Genomic DNA, 21,524 nt, shown 5'->3' on the forward strand with positions numbered 1-21,524 from the left:
AGACTTAAATATATAATAATATGATTTCATGATGACAAATAAGGATAAGGTTTAAAATCCTGGTCATCTCTGTATTTAAATAAATAAGAATAACCAATATATACAAAGTTACTACTGTTTACTAAATAAAATAACTTATGAAGAATCATATACATATAAAACTTATTAAAAAAAATAATATGTTAACAGCATTTTTTGTTATACAGGATAGATATAAAAATATAACATTCATCTAATAAGTATACAATAATTAAATTATAAATTTATAAATTTTTATTTTTGACCGTGTACAACAGACAAAAAATCATCAACGTCTACATTCTTCAACAATCGTTGATGTTCAACTTTGGAGACCTTAGCTGGAGTCTAAAAAAATTAATATATACATTTAATATAACAATATACATTTTAAAACATCTATTTAAATTTATAATTGTTTAATGAATAAAACGAGCTATTAAGTTGTTATCTAGCTATAAAAAATGTCTACCGGAAAGTCAAATTAAATTTTTATGAGTGTTTGAATTTCAAATTTTTACAACATTGGATATTCAATCGATTTATCTTGTACCGATATTCTTATTTAGATGTTATTCAAAAATGAATAAATTGAAATCTAAAACACAGATTTATTTTATAAATTTCTATACTTGATAATTTTTTTTAAATGCTTCAACGTTATTTAAGTTATTCATAGACATTTGAAATTTGAAATTTTTTTGGATTTTTATTCTATAAATGTCAATAAAATTTTATTTGATGAGCAAAAAAGCTTGAAAATTTAGTACAAGGTTCTATATAAGTTAATATAATAGCAGTTGGAAGATATTAAAAATATATAGGCATGTTTTTTTTACCGTTTAAAATTCAAATTTTTACAAAATATATTAATTAAAAATTAACAAATTATTTAGTAGTTAAAAATGTATAAAACATTCAACTTTTATAGTTAAGGATTGATAATGAAAACAAGATTTTCACATAAGTAGATAATTCTGCAATAAAAAAAAATCTTTACATTATACAAACGCAGGTTATTTTAAGTTTTAATTCCGGAGTGGAAGTAATGCGAAGCAGTTCCCGCCCGCTCTGGACTTCGTTACCACGAAAAAATAAAAAAAAAGGTTATTTTAAGTTCAAATTGGACGAAATTGCATATTAAATGACCAAGAACAACAATTTTAGTTATTTTGTTGTAATTTAAAAGTATTATTTGTGGGTACTTGAAATTTCTAGAGTATACTTTATATTTTAATTAGTAATATTGTAATAGTTAATGTCGTTAATACTAATACATTATAGTATAATTTATATACATTAAAATACGAATTAATGAATGACTGAGTGAGTTGGGTACATAATGAATTAGATTTGATTTGTTTGGAATTTATTTTGTAGGTACATTAAATTTTTTTTAAATATAATAACAAAATAATTCATAAAGTATAAAATATCCTAGACTGACAAACCGTCTCCACTCAGAATCATTTTTTGAATACAATGATATTATATCATTGAATTCAAATTTAATACCATCCAATACAGTAACCCACATGTAACCTGCTGTACAGCAGAGAGACATGCACTTTCCCGCCTTTTCAATCTTTGCAAAATATTTCTGTCAATACAATAATTTGAGGAAAGAAAGTCGTTAGAAACTAATACATAATATTACCTTATTATATGATGTTCGATCTGCAGGCCTTTTAGTAGCTTTCTTAACAATATCTTCTGATCTATTTAACTTTTGGAATTCATTTTGTGACCTGAAACATTATAAGTAACAAAATAAATAATACTAAGTTTTAGTTTCAATTAATTACCCAAAAGCTCTTTAGTAATAGAAAATAGTATGTAGGTTGGTAAATGGTTTACAGATATCAAATTTAAAATTACATTGTGATGTATTGGAAAAAAAACATTATAAGTATTTTAAATGGAAATATTTGAATAATGAAATATTTTGTAAAATCAAAAATAAATAATAATTTAGATTATAAAATATGATTTATTACGTTCTTTGTGAAATTGAAAATCGTTCATTTTCTTCTAGCCAATTTCTTCCTTTACTATGATCATGATAGGACCATCTTTTTTCTTCTTTGTACTTAGATCTATATTTATCTTTTATTGAATCATCCCTAAACTCTCTTTTTACATTATGATGATGACTTCTTTGAGAATAGTACCGACTATCAAATTGTGTTCGTTCATCATGGCATCTAAATTTACTTGGCCTATTAAAAAAACTTATATTAAATTATATACATGTTTTAAAGCAAATGGTATAAATTAGTGATTATCAAACAGAGAGCATCAGGGTTCATGAGGGGTTATTTATTTAGTGGTTCTATATGTATAATATATGTAAATTGTATTGAGTCTTTAATATTTACCAGTATTTTTGGTCATATTTATGATGGATTTTATTTTGCCGACGATTTGTTTCCCAATGTCTGTCTTCTCTATGTTTTATTGGATAATTCTGAACAGAGTCATCCCAAAAAGAGGGGCTTCTTCTGGATCTATCATCTTTTACATTTTTCAATTCAACATGGTCTTTAGGAGTGCTAGTCACTGGTATAAGTATTTCGGCATTCTCTAGTTCACTGCTTTCTATTTTGGGAGTAACGTCTAACATTTTGTTTGTTGTTTTTGATGGTGATACAATCGCATTGGATGTCTGTATATTTTTTAATTCTGAGGGTATATCAAGAAAAGTGAATGATTCTGATACATTTAAATACACCATCTGAAAATATAAAATAAAAGTTACGACAATTATTTAGCATAATCCAATAAATAATTAAAACATAAGAAATTGAATATACAAAGAATTTTTTCACAATTCTTTTTTTCATTAAATTGAATTATGGAAGATTAAACAATTGAATAAAAATATTTTTAAGGGCTGAGAAAATTAAGTCACCAATAAGCCATAAGTTTGCCCTGTTTTCATTACGGCAAAAGAAATACATGTAAACACAACGACCACCATGCCGTCACATGATAAGCTATCATTGTACACCAAGTATATTTTTTAGTCATTGCAAATTTGTACATTATTCTATGTATTTGAAAAAAGTTTAAAAATATATTTATGTATTTATTACGTAAAAAAAAAAATAGAAAAGTTATTAATAAATACCATATTCATTTATGGCTACCAGTACTCATGTGGTGTGGATGTAATGAACAACTGTGACTGACAGTGGCCGCAAAAGTATAAAATTTAAAAACTTGAAATGACTTCCAGCGGGTGGCGGTCAATGTGTTAATAATAGAATTGTTAAATGGTGTTCTTACATCTATAGTAACTTATAGCTAGAAGAAATCAAGATAAATTGAAGGAAAATAAAATTATATATAAACCTTGTTGGGTTGATGTCCACCATCTTCATTAATGACTTCATATACTTTTTCCTTTTTTAAATATTCCATATTATTAAGTGAATTACAATCTTCGTTTAACCGAACATCTAATTTACCATCATGTATAACAGTAACACAGGAAGTATTATTAATAATGCTATTGATATTAGGCGATTCAGATCTATCAAGACTGGTGTTAATTTTATTTTCAGAAATACAATTTGAATTATAAATATTACTATCCATAGACATAGTTTGTGAAGACTCCAATGGTAGAATAGATTTATCATGAACTGTATTATTTTCCTTTTTGTTGGACACTTTATTTAAGTCTGTTGTACAATTCTCAGATAATTTAATTTTTTCATTGTTCATTTCAATAGATTTTTTTCCATTACAAAAATTACTTGTTGATATATTCTTTCTAGATTTGTCTAGATTATACATTTCTGGATAAATAATATCAGAATCACTTTTATTAAGTTTAGAAATCTTAATCGCTGGTTCTAAAGTTTTGATTTCTTTTTCTTTTTTGAATTTATAAACTGTGGTTGAAGCATCATTCGAATATCTACTAAGCCCTATCAATTGTTCAGGGTTATTATTTACAGTGTTTTTGTTTTGTATTTTACTATTTTTTTTATTGTTGGATTTATTTAATGTTGGACTTTTAGACAATTTAAATGATTTTTCAATTGGGTCATCAAAATGTACCATGGACTTTTTATTTTTTTTTGAGATTGCTTGATTTACGTTTTCTGAAGATTTGTTCTCACATTGCACTATTATTGGTTTAATAAATGAAGTATTGTTTGGATGCACATTACACTCATCTGATAAACGATTTTCAACACCATTATCATTTACAATAGACATAGATTCAATTGATTTTCTTTTTGGTATGGGTTTAAAACCAGATGTTTTTTCCTCTTCTTGTGGTTTTTTACTAATAACTATTGTTTTATGTTGTTCATTAGTTTTTAATAATTCATCTTTATATGGACTCATTGAAATGTCACTTCCAAATAGTTCAACTTTAACAGACTCATATACTTGTTTTTTTTTTGCTTCGATTTTTTTAAATTTTGATTCATTTTTTACTTTAGATTTAGAAGAAAGTTTTAATTTAGATCTTAAGGGTGTACATTTAACTTTTTTATTCTTTGTCTCAGTTGATAAATCATTATTAGTAGTAGCAGACTGAATAGGTTGTTTTAAGAATTCTTTCAAACTGTTCATATTACAATTTGTATTGTTTGAGGTTTTGTTATAATCCTGTTCTGGTGGTACAATCAAAGTATCAACGGACATTGAATTTCCTGGTGTAGGAGGAAATGGTGAAATTTGGGGTCTATTTAAATATGATGTTTCTCTGAATACTTTAGTCAAAGGTGTTTCTGTCAATGAATCATCATGTTCTGGTGTACATGGCAATGGTGTGATCATCTTACTTGGATCATATTCACGTATTAATTTTGATATAGGAGTTTCAGGTACATCAACAGCAGCATCATCATACTTATATGGAGTTTCAACTAGATTGGGTTGTTTATTATGTAATTCATTAGGCGTGATTGAATTATTACTTGATTTTTTTTGTTCTTTAAGCAAAACAAATTCATTTTTAACTTTGGTCAAAGATGTTTGTGTCAATGAATTACTATGTTCTGGTGAACAAGGCAATGGTGTGACCATCTTACTTGGATCATATTCACGTATTAATTTTGATATAGGAGTTTCAGGTACATCAACAGCAGCATCATCACACTTGTATGGAGTTTCAACTAGATTGGGTTGTTTATTTTGTAATTCATGAGGTGTGATTGAAATATTACTTGATTTTTTTTGTTCTTTAAGCAAAACAAATTCATTTTTAACTTCGGTCAAAGATGTTTGTGTCAATGAATTACTATGTTCTGGTGTACATGGCAACGGTGTGACCATCTTACTTGGATCATATTCACGTATTAATTTTGATATAGGAGTTTCAGGTACATCAACAGCAGCATCATCACACTTGTATGGAGTTTCAACTAGATTAGGTTGTTTATTATGTAATTCATGAGGTGTGATTGGAATATTACTTGATTTCTTTTGTTCTTTAAGCAAAATAGATTCATTTGAAACTTTGGTCAAAGGTGTTTTTACAAATAAATCATCATGTTCTGGTGTACATGGCAAAGGGGTGACCATCTTACTTGAATCATGTTGACATATTATATTTGATATAGGAGTTTCAGGTACATCAACAGCAGCATCATCACATTTATATGGGATTTCTACTAGATTAGGTTGATTATTATGTAATTCATTTGTAGTGATTGAAATATTACTTGAATTCTTTTGTTCTTTAGGTAAAATAGTTTCATTAGGAACTTTTGCCAAAGGTGTTTCTGTCAATGAATCATCATGTTCTGGTATACATGACAAAGGCTTGACCACTTTACTAGGATTATATTCATGTTTTATTTTTGAAATAGGAGTTTCAGGTACATCAACAGCAGCATCATCACATTTATATGGGATTTCTACTAGATTAGGTTGATTATTATGTAATTCATTTGTAGTGATTGAAATATTACTAGATTTCTTTTGTTCTTCATGTGTAACAGATTCATTTTGAACATTGACTGGTTTGATTTTTTTTCTTGGCGTTTTCTTTTTTTTTGTTTTTCTACCATCAGCATCTGATGTTAGAATTCCAGCCCCTACCATTTCTCTAATATCTGTATCCCAGTGTTTAATAATCTCTTTTTTTATCATTGACTCAAATCCATTAACTGAACCCCAATCAGCTTGAAGTTTAGGTAAAGGACTAGATGAAGGTTCTTCCAAACATTGTTCAAGTTTTTTTGGGGTATCACAGAAAAGTTTTGAACGAGTTTGATTTCGAGTAATATTTTTAGGTTGAGGAGTGCTAAAATCTAAACATCTTATATGAGTGCTTCTTCGACGAGGTGTACTCATACTTTTATTTTTTGGAGGTTTTAGTCTATCGTCAGGTGTATCATGAATCACATCATTAACTTTAGATGGAACTTCAGGTAATCTTATATTATCATTAATCTCGATATGATTTTTTTCTTGAATTTCAAATGAATTTTGATTAGGAACTTCAATTATAATTGATTTAGGAGTTTGAACAGGTAGTTGTCTAGTTATATTTGTTCTCCTAAATTTACTCCTTATACCAGGAGCTTCTAACAACTGTCTTCTTCGTTTTGGAAATATATGTTTTTCAGGAGCTGAAAACAAAGAATATTAATAACTTAAAGGTATAATTAATAATATACAATATATTATTGTTATATAATACATATTAGTGAAGTTTGTATGAATCCCAAAAAGAGACAACTCATGAGGGTATCGGTATTCTTGTCGTATACAGTCTACCTCATGTTTCTACATGTCATATGCGGTCTACCGCACACTTGCCATCTACCACACATGTTTTTATACGTCATATCAGTGGCGTAGCAAAAAAATTTGGGCTCCTCCGCAAAAATAAAAAATGGACCCCAAAAATATTGTTATACCAAATATAACCCTATAACCAAAGGCCCCAAATTACTATGTTCTCCCCTGCAGCGCAAGGTCTGCAAACTCTTAGTTACGCCACTGCGTCATATGCGGTCTATAACATACTTTTTATACGTATCTAATTAAATTATGGTAGAATTTTATTATATTATATTTAATTTTTAATTAATAAATTATTTTTATTATTATTGATATAGAAATCACATCGTTAAGATAAAACTTAATTGTCTTTGCCGTCGAATCGTTGAAAATGATCATTAGTAGATAAAAAGTGTGTAGACGTGTGGTAGACCACATATGACATTATAGGAACATGTGCGGTAGATGACAAGTGTGCGGTAGACCGCATAGGACAAGAATACCAGAGTATCAAGTAAGAATTATTTGGGATTAAAAAGTTTTCAAGTTATCATATCACCACTTTACTGTATTATCCTTAGTACACAGTTAAACAACATTAAAACTACTAGTTTAAATTTTAATTTTGATACTTCAAAATTCTTAAAAAATATCTGCTCAATTTTATTAAAGTGAAAAAGGGAGGTTCTTATTTGAAAAGCAGATGTTTGTATTGACATAAAATCATTATTAAGTGGTGCAAAGAAATGAAAATATGGTCGTGTATTTAAAAACTTGAATTTGAATTTGAATATAATATGTATAATTTAAGCATACAAATAGGGGAAGCATGCTTAAAAAATTCATCCAGTATATATAATTAAAAATAAATATAATTTGAATAATAAAATATTAACATTTAGACATATCAAATGGTTTATTAAATATTTAGAAATAAGTTAATTAACAATTAACAAACTGTTCATACCTTGATGATTCATTAACATAGGTGTTATTTTTGGAGCTATTTTCACATAGTCAGATTTGGCAAAATAATCTTCTCCTAAACAAAAAAAATAAACATTGCATTAACAAAAATATATATAAATTTAACATAACATAAAGATGGCATTTTGGTGAAATTTGTCCTGAACTTATCTTATATAATATTAAACTTATAAATTATATATTATATTATATTACATAAATAATCCTGTTTTTTATAATTTTGATAAAGATTAGAAATTTTCTACTTTCAACCCAAAATACCAACTAGTTTCAAAATGCTACCAGAAACTACTAACAAACTTGAAAATTAAAGCAATTTTTAGCTCAAAAAGGTGATGTAAACCAAAAAAATAAAATATAAAACAAAATTGGAAAATAAATATATTTTTAAATTATAATTTAAAAATTAATCATTTAAATTCCATTTTATACAGCACACCTGATTCTGTTTTAGTTGAGTCAAAGTTATACGGATCACTTGATTGTATAACTAATTGATTTGATAACAAATCATAATTTTCAAAAGCTGTTGTTCTAATATTACCTTCATGTATCAAAACAATATTATTGTCAACTTTTAAACACTCTTCATTACCATAAACCATTTGTTTTGTGATATTAAGATTATTCTTTTTTAATTTGCTTGGCACATCATCTATATAAACACATAAAACTACAGAAGTTAGTTACTTTATATAATCATTGAGGACCAATTATTATACCTTTTTTCTTGGCACTACGTAAACGAGATTTGATTGAGTCTTGCTGATCATTAATACTCGGTTTTTTACCAATATCAGCATTGTCAACATTAAAAACTGAAAGATTTACAAAAATATATTTGTTCTTATTAAGTATTAATGATATATTCTAAGTAGAAGTAGTTATATAAAAACATATTAATATTACAATAGTGTTATAACTTGGTACAAAATTATATAACATAAATAATCTGGGTTAAATTAACTTAAACTTTTATTACTGTTCCATTATTTATTATTCATAACATCACCAAAAAGTTTTCTAACTTCACTCAAACTCCAACAAATATTTTGCAAACCTGAACCACATAATTAATACAATAGGTTTTTTTAAATAGCTCTTAGGTGCTTCTGTTAATTTTTAAATATTGAATAGTAAGAAAAAAAAATATTCAATAAAATTATAATTTTCATATAATTTAAAGAATACATTAATCATTATTATTTACAAATTCAATTAGGAAAACTTACCTAAAAACTCATCTAGTATGTTTTTAATTTGTGGATCAGACTGAGTAGAGTCTAATGCTTTTTCAAGAGTAGGAGGATCTAAGACTTTACTCTCTAGAATATTGTCAGTTTCTTTTTGAGCTTCAAAAGATTTATTTATGGTATCAGCAATTTTTTCCAATAAACTTTGGTCATTCAAAAATGTATCAACTAATTCACCAGTATCAACAACAACCGAACCATCCTTTATCCTATCTTCTTTAGAAAACCCTGGCATAGAGTCGAGTGATGTTGCTTCTGGTATATGTTGGTAGTCAGCCTGATCACTATAAAAATATAGTTTAAGACGTTTATATTATGAATACAATAACTAGTTTATAAGTTAAAACTATTTAAATTTAGAAAAATTATGTTAGGATATGTTCAATTATTCTATATATCTTTAATTTTATTAATTTGTTAAACACAAGACTAATGTATCGCTGTAGCAAACTATTTGTTCGAAATTGATTGATATAAAATATAAAGCAAAAATTAATTAATACGATGAACTAGAATAAGTTATTTACAGGACCTGGATTTATATGCATTTGCATGTTTTTTCTAAATATGTAGTCTAGAAAATAGCTAGGTAGGCTATAGATCAATAGATCCAAAACACAACATTTTATTTTTCATATTTTGCCATTTTGCTATTTTTTAACCTGTACTGCATGCTTCTGTATTTTACAATTTTTTATTGTATATATACGGTTTTTAAATGTATAATATGTAATATTTTGCTTTTATTAAATAAAATAACGTAATTATAGTTATATTTATAGTCCATGTAATCTGACATAGTCGTTTTCAAATATTATCTGAGACAGAGGTGTTCTCAGGATTTTTCAATGGAGGGGGATGAAAGAAATTGTTACATGATAAGCCGTAAGGGTTACCAAAAATAGACAAAATATATATCACTAATATGTAAGAAAATAAAGAGCCTTGGGGGGGATCTATCTACCATATCCCCCCCCCCCCTCAATCAAATAAATATTATATAATTTTATATAAACACTAAACATATAAAAAATAATGAAAATAAAAGACATTTTTGATCAATTTGTTTTTGCATATTTTTAATTTATTGGGTATATTTATGAGGTTTTTAGAGGATATAAATCTGGGCCGTAGTTATTTATAATATTGATACATACCCAGAATTTAGATTGTGAATATTTTTTGGGCTAAATTTTGGTATTGAATCAATATTTATTTTAGTTAATTCATTTTTCTTTGCTGGAGTACTAGAAATTTGATTGTTTATTTGAAATATGTTTGATTCTTTTTCTTCAAATTTGGAAAATGTCATTGTACCTATATTATTTTCTAATTGTTGTGTCATTGAAGATAAACAGGGCGAAGAAACGGTATTTTTTTCGTCAATAATTGTGGTTTCATCACAAAATATGTCAGTTTCTTTTGTTTTAGAAACATTATTAGAAATTATCTCAGTGAACGATGAGATTTCTAATGCTTCTTCCGATAAACTTTTATTTGCTTCTATTTTTATTGTTGTATGTGTACTCTGATCTTTAGTAATAACTGTATTACCAACACATTTATCAACCATATTTAGTTTTTTCTCAACAAATGGATCTTCTTTCATTGATGCATGGTTTGTATCTAACAAATACTGTAGTTTCTCAAGTAATGTTTTAGATTCACATGTTTCAGGTATTCGCTCTGCAACTAAAATCAATACATTAAGAATATTCAAGATATTTTTTGAATTTATAATTTATATAAATTATACATCTTTAAATGATGAAATACAAATAATTTGTATGACTTACTCATGGTACACATGGTTCCAAAATTATCGAATATGTCATGTAAATTAAACCCATTCACTTTAATATTAAAGTTTCTATTAGCTTTAAACATCTGAAAACATTCAGTCAAATGAGGTGATGTTTTTAAAAAGCATTCTGCAGCTTCTTCGTTTTTTTCTTTCTTAAGATAACCTGAATTGATAAATGATTCATTAATATAAAAATCTTTAGACCTACACACACTAGCATCAAGATTTATAAAGTTGTTAGGTACATATACACATTACTTAAAAAATATAAAGTAATTAAAATTTTAAACACAGCCCAATATGACTAGAAGATTTAGTGATTAGCTTAAAATATTCAACTAGATATTTGGATGCACAGAGTTTAATTTATGACAGATTCAAAACAGTAGTTTTTTGTATATTGTTACATGAACATATTATACAACTAACAGTTTGCAAATCCATCAATATTGATGGTCATATGCATTTAATAAAAACCTATATAGAAATACTAGAGATATAAAAATCTAATACTCACCGTACACTAAACGAGCGACTTCAGATGGCATTAAAGGTTCCATTTTTTGCTAGGTGTATGGCGATTTACAGGTGATGATTTTTTTTATACAAGTTTATACCTACAAGAAGAAAGCCGTGATTACAGATCGTTTTCATAAAATCAAAAGGTAGAGTAGCGGTGGGCTAGTGAAAAACATCGTAAATATAAAATTAAATAAATGGTATAACTCAGTATAAGAACAACAATAAAATAATAAAACAAATACGACTATACAAAATTTACATTACTATTGAATATTGACCACCCTTAATCGTGAACCGTGGTATTGACTGTAGACTGTACAAGAAGTACAAGAATAAGCGGTTCACGTTCTCCGTGATAACAAATAACGATTATAAAATATTTACACAACAATATCATTTGTAAAACTCTAAGAAAGAGCGGGAAAAGCGACAGTGTGACCATCGAATCGTTTTTTCGCGACTCGTGTTGAACGCTCGTTGAAGTCCAAGGTTTTTAGATTGTAAATATCTAATTTAAAAGACTAAAACCTGGGGTGAAGTCTTCGGTTTCAGACGTTTCAGTAGGTGACTGTCGACACTCCGCAGTCCGCAGTCCGCAGTCCGCAGTCCGCAGAACAACATTAAGTAGAAATATTCAGGTATTGAATATACCATATTTTTAAATATAAAATTATTATATTGTGAATTATGATGGAGATTGGTGAAGACAGGAATCGCGAATATTTTACATTTTTGTTGGAAACGTCAAAAATGTCAATATTGCATATTATATAACTTATAACCATATAAGCCAAGCTTCAATGTGCCTTAAATATTAAAAAAAATTAATTATTATCCAATAATGAGATCTCGCAATTAATAATAATGCACTGTTTAATTAATATTTATTACTATACTAATAAATAAATTTTTTATACATATAATAAATAATAATTAATTAAACTGATAAGTTATAATGTTAGTAACATTATTTTTAATATCATTAACATTATAATTATTGCATATTTTTATATTATTTAATACATTATATTGTTGTACATTAAATATACCGGATTTGTCACGCCTTGAACTTTTTTTCCTTGAGTTATTTTATTCAGGACTTTTTTCCCCAACGAATCAACTTTTAATTATCCTCGCTTTATAGTCATAGCCACTCATAGGCCCGGTTTTTCAATTGACTTTAACTGGCAGTTAGTAGAATTTAATTGCCGGTTAATACTTTGTCCCAGTTAAACTGTTTTTGGAACTCCAGTTAAGCTAACAATCAGGTTTAACCAATAGTTAAACTAACCTGACCAATATACTATTATTTCTTCTGGTTAACTTTTTAACTGTTAGTTAATTTAATAATTATCATTGGTTATTTTATTGTGATAATAATTTTAGCGAGTACATTTTAATACATTTCACATCTATTTTTCTTCAATAATTTGAATTCAGATACTTACTAATATACTTACTTACTAACTATGCATTTCGAAAATGCGAAATACTTTTTTATGATGATGACGTTGAATTTCAAGTATATGATATTAAATATGATTGGCCCTACAATATCATCAAATACAGATAGGTACCTAGTAGGTAGTATTTACATTATTCAAAATTTTAATCCAAATAAAATAATCGGTGACTTTTTTTATGTACCTACCTATCATGCCATAACACCTACACAAAAACTATTATTAGCCCTGAGATTTTATGCTACAGGATATTTTTTAATTAGTGCTGGAGATGTTATGACTTATGGGTGAAAGTAAATCTGCTGCATGTGTTATAGTACCTACATGATGTAAGTGTAGCCTTGGCAAAACTTCATCCTCAAATAATTAAAATGCCAGAAACAAATGACGAAATAAAAGAGATGCATAAACAATTTGATGGTATAGCCAAATTTCGTTGGTTATTGGGGCGATTGACTGTACACATATTAAAATTCAAAGCCCTGGTGAGTCTTATAGATTTGTTGTACAAAATGGTGTACCTATTTGGTGTATGATTTACAGTAGTTAAAAACCTATTTTAATTATTGTAATACTATAAATTATGTAGGTATATATTTATAAAGTAGTACCTATATCAATATAGCATTGGCATAGCAGTTAACAGTGGGATATCCATAGACCTTATACTATAAGGTCTATGGGGATATCCAGATTTTTTTCGGGGGTGGGGGATTAGCTAACCTAACATTGGGGGGAAGGGGGAATGAAAACATATGTATAGTGTTTAACAATTTTTGTTTATTATTTAACAATTTTACCCTGGATATGCCACTGGCAACTAGTCTATAATAAAACATTGAATTTATCATATTATTAATAACTTTAAACTTTTTTGCTTAAAATTAATCTCAATGTTTGGCAAATGTAATTCTGTATCTAAAATAATAGAATTAAAAGTTTGAAGTCTCCACCAAAAGTTATTTGTAATTATAACAAAACAACTAGTTATTATAACTAGTGTAATTAATAAGAACTATTGATGTACTTATCTGTAAAATATCTTTAAACTACTATAATTAATAATTATGGTTAAATTACGTGACAAACTGACAAATGACAATAATAATAATACAAAGACCTTATATTAAGCCTAACCTAACCTCACACTCCGGGAGAACTAGTAGTATCCCAGAATCCCAGATCATATATGATCTAAGTATTAAGCTCTATGTAATTACAGAATAGATCTATTCTGTGATGTAATAATAAATTAATAACACATTGTTATGATAATGATAACCATTATCATTATTATTATCGCATTGCGATTTCGCTTGTCCCGCACATGGCACATAGACAAGTTTGAATATGGAAGATGGAACAGGCTAAAGAAGTAAAGACAAAAATCATTAATCCTCAATTAGTTATTTGATTATTTCACACTTATTAATACTCCTTTATTCACATGACTCAGTTCTAAGACTCGAGACTTCTGTGATTTAAGCCCAATACCTGTTGAATATTGAATAATTCATCGAATAGTAATTACGTTCTTTCAGCACGTCTTATTTTGATCCTCAAATGTTTGTGCGAGTTTAGGTTGTTTTTTCATCATCGACGGTACAGCTTCGCAATTAACGACAAGAATCCCAAGATCATTATGTTTTTTAGGAAAATACTGTTTTTTAAAACCGCTATCCAGCCGTCATTGGTGTTCAGAACGTACAGAAATGTGAAGTCAAAACCTGACAGATCTTTCAAGAACGACAATGTCAAAGGCAACCCTGGAGGCAATCGTATGTTAGCCATGGTCCTAGATGGAGAATCTCCAGATGTGTCTGACGTAACATTTGATGATCTTGAAGATGGTGAAAATGATATGCTCAATTCTCATCTGTTTTATGATCAGCACATGAAGTAAATTATATTTAGTTTGCTAATTTTTGTACTGTTTGATTTAGGTTCAATACATGCTTTTGTTGAACTATTTTTCAAATTTATTTTCCTCTAACATTAAATGAAACAAAAAACTTGCTACTGAATAATTAACTAGTCATCAAACTACATTTTTAAGTTTTTTAAGGGTATAATTATTTGTAAAATTAATTCTGTGTTATTTATAAAAATTAATCATATATTTTAACTTCAAACTTATTGATGAATAAGTTACTTAATTCAGTTTATTAATTGCTGTTATGTATTAATTACAATTATGTAAATAAAGTATTAAGGATATTGTTTTAAAGGTATAATTGAATTTATGCAGTTTTTATAGAAAAATATACTTTTTGTAATTAGTTTTTTTGCTTTTTAGTGAGATCAAAAAACAAAAACAATTAAAATCATTTCAGAACATTAAACGAAAGTATTTCAAAAGTAATATAGTACAGCCTAATTTTTTGACATACTTTGAAAAAGAACAAATAAAAAGTTTACATGAAAAATCACCTAAGGAATGGACCCCTCAAACATTATCAACATGCTTTCCTGCATCACCAGAAGTTATTGTTGTAAGCAATTAAAACAATTTTTTTAGCATATTTTTATTTATGATTATACAAGCTGTATTTTAATTTATAGAAAATATTGAAATCTAAATGGATATCAGATGAGGGTCAAAAAATACTAAGGCATGATAAATTAGTGCAAAAAAATTGGGAAAGTTTTCGTAATGGACTATTTAAAGATATTTTATCAGATGAATTAAAAGATCATTTAAAAAAATTTTCTGAAAGACGACCTACATTAATTACTCTAAAGCGTAAGTAATCAAGTACCAATTACCAGTAGGTTTAATTAATTTCACTATTTTTTTTATTTACTTATATCAAGATGTTATCAAAGATGCTACTAAACCTTAAGTCTTACTATATGTTTTACTTTAAAATCTAATAAATTCTATTTAGAATGATTTATAATTAATGTTCTATATTAATAGTGTTACACTGAAACAATGGATTATTGATTTTATAAGAATTTTGGGTACTGGTCTGTTATCACCCCGCCATGGGAATGAAAAATTTTATCGCCCCGCCAATTACGAACGCGGTGATTACGAACCATATCAAACATATTATTTCATTTATACCATCATGTATCATGATTCATGATACAGTAATTATTGTAATTTTTATTTTATTTTATCTATACATTTTTAAATTGTATTACATTTTAGATTCATTTTATATACTTATACATATTTTTTTTAATGATATAATTTTGGAAATAATTAATGAATTAACGAATTAAATCAATGATTTTTTTGAAATAAACAATTTTTTCTGATATTTCTATATACTATATATATATTTAAATTTCTATATACGTTTTAAATATTACGACAATTATCGCTTTATTTTATTAGTTTAGGTAATTTTACTTACAAACGCGATTACACGGCCACACTATTTAAAATATATATAGAAATTTAAATATATATATATATATATATTATATAGTATATAGAAATATCAGAAAACATCGTTTATTTCAAAAAAAAATCATTGATTTAATTTGTTAATTCATTAATTATTTCCAAAATTATATCATTAAAAAAATATGTATAAGTATATAAAATGAATCTAAAATGTAATACAATTTAATAATATATAGATAAAATAAAATAAAAATTACAATAATTACTGTATCATGATGGTATAAATGAAATAATATGTTTGATATGGTTTGTAATCGTCGCATTCGTAATTGGCGGGGCCATAAAATTTTTCATTCCCATGGCGGGGTGATAATAGACCAGTACCGAATTTTGTTATTCAGAATTTCAAGATGTATAAAACCATTAAATAGTCTAAAAATAATTATTTTATTTTTATTTTTAATTTTATTTTAAATATAAACGGGCTTGCGCCCAAGTAAAAAGTGTACATATAACATGATAATATAACAATATTCTCAATACGACAAATTATTAGATACAGTTTTAAATAATAATTATAAACTAAATTAACTTATATACTAATGAAGTGGGTTAGGTTTATTGTATATTTATTTCAATTCTTAATAGATCATAGCTCTAATTATCTATTACATGATATGAAAGCGTAGTAGACTAATATGTGCTATGATACCCAATAGAACTATGGAAGTATTATTTTAAATCGTACAAGCAATACTATAGTTTAATAATAACATATGACACAATAAATGTTATTCAATGGAAATAAATTTAAGAAAAGTATTAATGATACTGTAGACATTCAAATATCTTATTATGTTCAACTTAATGACTTGGTATATGGCAATTTCATATGGAATGATTTAGATATTTTACTTTGATGTTGGTTTTTAAAATTATATATACTTCCATCAAATATGTTACCTTAGTAAAATATTTGGTCTAAAGAACTTAAATACAAAAAATGCTAGTTATAGCTTTTATATGTTTTAATTAAATTAAAATATCATACATTTTTTCGCCTAGAAAATAAATGAATATTTTTATTTAATTTAGAAAATTAAATTATGCTATATTTTGATAATTTTGAATAAATTTATTTTGCAGAAGCTGAAGCTCATATCCCTAAACTAGCTGCAGATTACTTAAAACCTCAGGAATTTGGACAAATAATAACTAGTTACCTTGGTGAAATCACCAATCCAATTGATGAACCTATTCAAATTGAAACTAAAGATAAACCAAATATTGAGATGATTTATGAAAACGACACAACAACTAAAACCAGTAAGAGGCATTACACATTAGAAGAATTCCAAAGTAGTTCCCAAAACGAATCTTCATTGTATACCACACCAAAAACATTGCCAACAAATAATAAAAGTGTCGATGTAGAAAAAGTAGAAGCCAGTTTACAAGAGAATACAAGCGTAGTTTCACGTCAAGAAGTTTCTGCATTTATTGATACAATAATTGATTATCCACTTGCTATTCGAATACCGAAAAAAGTTTGGAAAAAAGGATACACGTATAGAGTTAACGATTGTTTTTATGATGATAATGGTGACTTTTTGTACAGAGTTCCAGGTTTAATTAAAGATGAAGATAGACAACAAAAGCAATAATAATATTCAATTGATTTGATTTATAAATATGTTATTGATATTGATTTAAATGTATATTTTATAGTGTTTGTGTATAATAAAAATAATGTTATATCTTATAAAGTTATTTATCATTTTTATTTTTTAAGAATGCTATTTAATTTTACTGATACAAAAACAAATTTTATAAACAAAAATATAAATATAATTTTATCAACTTATTAAATGCCTCATAGTATTGGCCTAAATAAGTTAATTAACTATAGTAATAATTATAGTTAATAAATTCAAATTAAATAATTTGAAAAAGTAATAAATAACATGATAAAAATAAATTATATAACACTGGATATCTTTTACCGATTATAATTTCAATGTATATTTTTCAAATAGTTAAAATTAGATGAGATGGTTTTAAAAGTAACTTCACAAATAATAAGTATTACACATTTAAGATAACTACAAATAAATGTGAATTGTAAACTAATAAAATTTACGGTTAAATATACATATTTTTGGGTTTGAAAAAGTTGATACACAGATACAACTTTGCATATAAGTAAATTAAAAAGATTTATTTGTTATTTAAATATGATTTTATTAAAATAAAACACAATCAGTTTATCAGAACAACAATAGTATAATACATTTTACATTTATACTTTTTGTTAAAATACAGCTAATAATAAATAATGATCATTGTACACGATTGATCCTTATACCTTTACATAAAATAAATATCAAAATTAAAATACAAAATTTATTATTCAATAGCTATAATTAAAAATAACAATTTTTATTGATACTTAGTTATTTAACTAGTTTCAGGTTATTAATGTTTTATCGACCAATACATACTTTTATCACATAAATAAAATCTATATTAATATTCTAATTAAGATGTATTGTAAAAAATCAATTATAATTTTACTGATTATGATATGACAAAACTAAAAGTATGAAAATATTTTTATTGTTTCATACCTGTTGTATTAAAAATCAAAACATATAATTATTTATTCAATAGTGTAAGCATGTAAGTATTTTTGTACAAAAGTTTAATTTGATTATTCATATGGCTAGGCCAAAAACTGATACAATGACATACATAGTTTTGTTTTCCCATCTAACGGTACAACTACCATCTGTCAAGTTATCCCAATAACACGAACTTGCTGCATGAAAACCAGCACCATTTTTTTGCATGATGGCACACGTCACTGCCAAAAAAAAAAAAACAAGTATGATTAAATTTAAAAGTTGTATTACAATAGTTATAAATCAACCCAACGCCAGCTATACTTTTACCAGAGATATGGACATATTTTAATATCGTACCATGTGACAAAATACCTATAGCAGGCTGTGAATTAAATAATTTAAAACAAAAAAATCTATAAAATTTCTTCTTTACCTATATATTTAAAAGGTTTGGCCAATTTACAAAGTCTTGTTAGACAATTTTCAACTACAGAATCTGTCCATTTGTTTACCATATTTTGTTGGTACAATTGACTGCCGATTGAATGTTCGATTGAATCCTTAATAATATCGCTTACTTCATCCACCACAAAAAGGGTCTAAAATAAAAATATTTATGAATAATATACTAAATTTGATAACTATTGCAGGTAGCACTTTGAATATAAAACCTACTAGTTAAACAAAACATTTTTCTTACTAGGTATGACTATAATAAATTAAAATCAATAATTTTCATTAAATTTTATTAAAATACATTTTGTTGCCTTATGATTGGTAAATACGTGCAATGTGTTTATATAAATTTATCATAAATTACATTTTGAAAATTTGTTAATAATTATATAATAAATGACTTTTACCCCTTCATTAGCTTCAACCATCGTTTTAAACTTGATTTGGAACAAAGAAATGTTTTCTTATTATATAATAAAGGTATTCACCAAAAAGAGAAAATTAGATTTTGAACATTTACTAGTTGTCACGGTAATGCTGAATAGTGAATACTGAATGCACTACAATATTATATCGATAAAGTACCTACCTATATAAATTAAAATTATCACAAAGTACGCCATACACAGTAAAATACGGACTCTTATCAGCTGCTGTGTAACGAAGGAAACGTTGAATGTTGATACCTAAATGATATATTATCAATATTAATATTACGACCAATCATTAATATTAATGGCTTATTAATAATTATTAGTAAATTATTAAAATAATTTATTAGCTATAATAGCTTACCGGTTTCATCGTTTTCGAATTTGAACTAGTCAACTAGGCATAGGCGCAATTTGGACAAATTATTTGGAGGGGCTAAATTTATAAAATCAAAACAGACCCACAGGGACTTCGCCCCCGCACCCCTCACTAATTTTTATAATTTTTACGGCAATAATATATTACACAAAAATTAGTTTGGTACTCAACAGTAAAAACAAAACACTTTTTAAATTAAATACAATAATATACAAATGCTAATTAATTATTTATTTGTAATTATAATTGCAAACGGTGATTTGAAATAGCAAATTTATTTAATATATCTTCATTATAAGACTACCAGAAATGTCATTTTCTATATATATTACAGAAGCATTAAAAAACCCATATTAAAAGTTTCCTATTTTTTTAGTTTTTTTTTCCTATAGATGTCTATAACATTTTATTTGTTGGGTAAAAAAGCTTTAAAAATTATACAAGGCTCCTTAATATATTGTTACAATGATATTTGAAAAATATATCCGTAATCACAATTTTTTTATATACTTAAGCATTTAAAGTTCGAATATTGACAAAATACGTAAAAAAACACGAAAATATGCAAATTATTTTTAGTTAAAAATTCATAAAAAATTTTCTTTTTAAAACTAAGATTTGAAAATGTAACTTAAGATTTCTCAAAAGACCTCTATCATAAAAAAAAAAAATATCTAATACCAAGTCAAATTAAATTTTTATAAGCGTTTGAAGTTCATATTTTTACAACATTGGTTATTCACTGGATTTCTCATGAAGCGATTTTCTTATTTTGTTGTAATTCAAAAATGAACATTTAATTGAATGTTTATATTCTCATTTTCTATACACCATACAATTTTGAAAATATTTTGACACGTTTTGAGCTATTTACAGACATTTTTAGTTTTTTTTTTCTTTAATTGTCAATACAATTTTGTTTGTTGGATAAAAAACCGTGAAAATTGAATCCGAAGGTCCTGGTATATTGTTACTATACCAGATGAAAAATATTGAAAATGCATATGCAACATTTTTTTTATAGGCATTTTAAGTTTAAATATTGACAATTTTTTTAATAGGTGGATTTAACAATGAATATATTTAAAAACGTAGGGGGGCTTAAATAACACTAGAGGGGCTAATCCCCCCCCCCCAAAATTGCACCTATGCAACTATAGGTACAGAAAAATAAATAAATTGTTTATCTACGAGTGAATCAGTGAATACTGTGAGTCTGTGGATATCAAATGTCGTTAAAATTTAAACTTCAAATGCTCATTGATTTTCCAGTAGGTAAATTTTTTTATTTAAGATGAGGACGCCACACTACCATTTGTTATCTACGTCTTACAAGTACATAACATAGCAAATGTATGCTTAGCAGATCACGTAGTACAGCTCCGTTAGTTTAAAAATTAGAGTAAATCGATCTATTATGAAAATTGATGTTAAGAACATTATCTGTGTTTGTATGTGATTTTTTTACGATAGTTC

The 21,524-nt window shown here is 26.3% G+C and overlaps 3 protein-coding genes across 6 annotated transcripts; 1 reads left to right on the forward strand and 2 right to left on the reverse strand.

Moving 5' to 3' along the window:
* Positions 1 to 101: 101 nt before the first annotated feature.
* On the reverse strand, positions 102 to 11,724 carry LOC107162353 (uncharacterized). 4 transcript variants are annotated; one of them, XM_089222889.1, is made up of 13 exons: positions 11,597 to 11,724; positions 11,333 to 11,432; positions 10,808 to 10,978; positions 10,169 to 10,703; positions 8,991 to 9,295; positions 8,481 to 8,576; positions 8,303 to 8,413; positions 7,739 to 7,813; positions 3,373 to 6,617; positions 2,397 to 2,752; positions 2,016 to 2,237; positions 1,676 to 1,766; positions 102 to 366 (listed from the first exon to the last, which is right to left on the reverse strand). In XM_089222889.1, the coding sequence occupies exons 2-13, from the start codon at positions 11,373 to 11,375 to the stop codon at positions 274 to 276; spliced, it is 5,343 nt and encodes a 1,780-aa protein (XP_089079015.1). In that variant the 5' UTR covers positions 11,376 to 11,432; positions 11,597 to 11,724; the 3' UTR covers positions 102 to 273. The 4 variants fall into 4 exon arrangements, with proteins under 4 accessions (XP_089079015.1, XP_089079012.1, XP_089079014.1 ...); XM_089222886.1 differs by having other exon boundaries at positions 8,198 to 8,413; XM_089222888.1 differs by having other exon boundaries at positions 8,198 to 8,413; positions 11,602 to 11,682.
* Positions 11,725 to 13,980: 2,256 nt separating this feature from the next.
* Positions 13,981 to 17,924, forward strand: LOC107172642 (uncharacterized). The gene is made up of 5 exons (XM_089223902.1): positions 13,981 to 14,175; positions 14,382 to 14,699; positions 15,097 to 15,292; positions 15,363 to 15,543; positions 17,305 to 17,924. The coding sequence occupies exons 1-5, from the start codon at positions 14,069 to 14,071 to the stop codon at positions 17,820 to 17,822; spliced, it is 1,320 nt and encodes a 439-aa protein (XP_089080028.1). The 5' UTR covers positions 13,981 to 14,068; the 3' UTR covers positions 17,823 to 17,924.
* Positions 17,925 to 18,421: 497 nt separating this feature from the next.
* Dlc90F (dynein light chain 90F) lies at positions 18,422 to 19,837 on the reverse strand. Its single transcript, XM_089223903.1, has 3 exons — positions 19,646 to 19,837; positions 19,216 to 19,381; positions 18,422 to 19,021 (listed from the first exon to the last, which is right to left on the reverse strand). The coding sequence occupies exons 1-3, from the start codon at positions 19,664 to 19,666 to the stop codon at positions 18,873 to 18,875; spliced, it is 336 nt and encodes a 111-aa protein (XP_089080029.1). The 5' UTR covers positions 19,667 to 19,837; the 3' UTR covers positions 18,422 to 18,872.
* Positions 19,838 to 21,524: the final 1,687 nt, after the last annotated feature.

This window comes from Diuraphis noxia, unplaced genomic scaffold, assembly GCF_037042655.1.
Source record: "Diuraphis noxia isolate RWA-SAM2 unplaced genomic scaffold, SU_Dnox_SAM2 contig0003, whole genome shotgun sequence".
Taxonomy (NCBI): Eukaryota; Metazoa; Arthropoda; class Insecta; order Hemiptera; family Aphididae; genus Diuraphis; species Diuraphis noxia.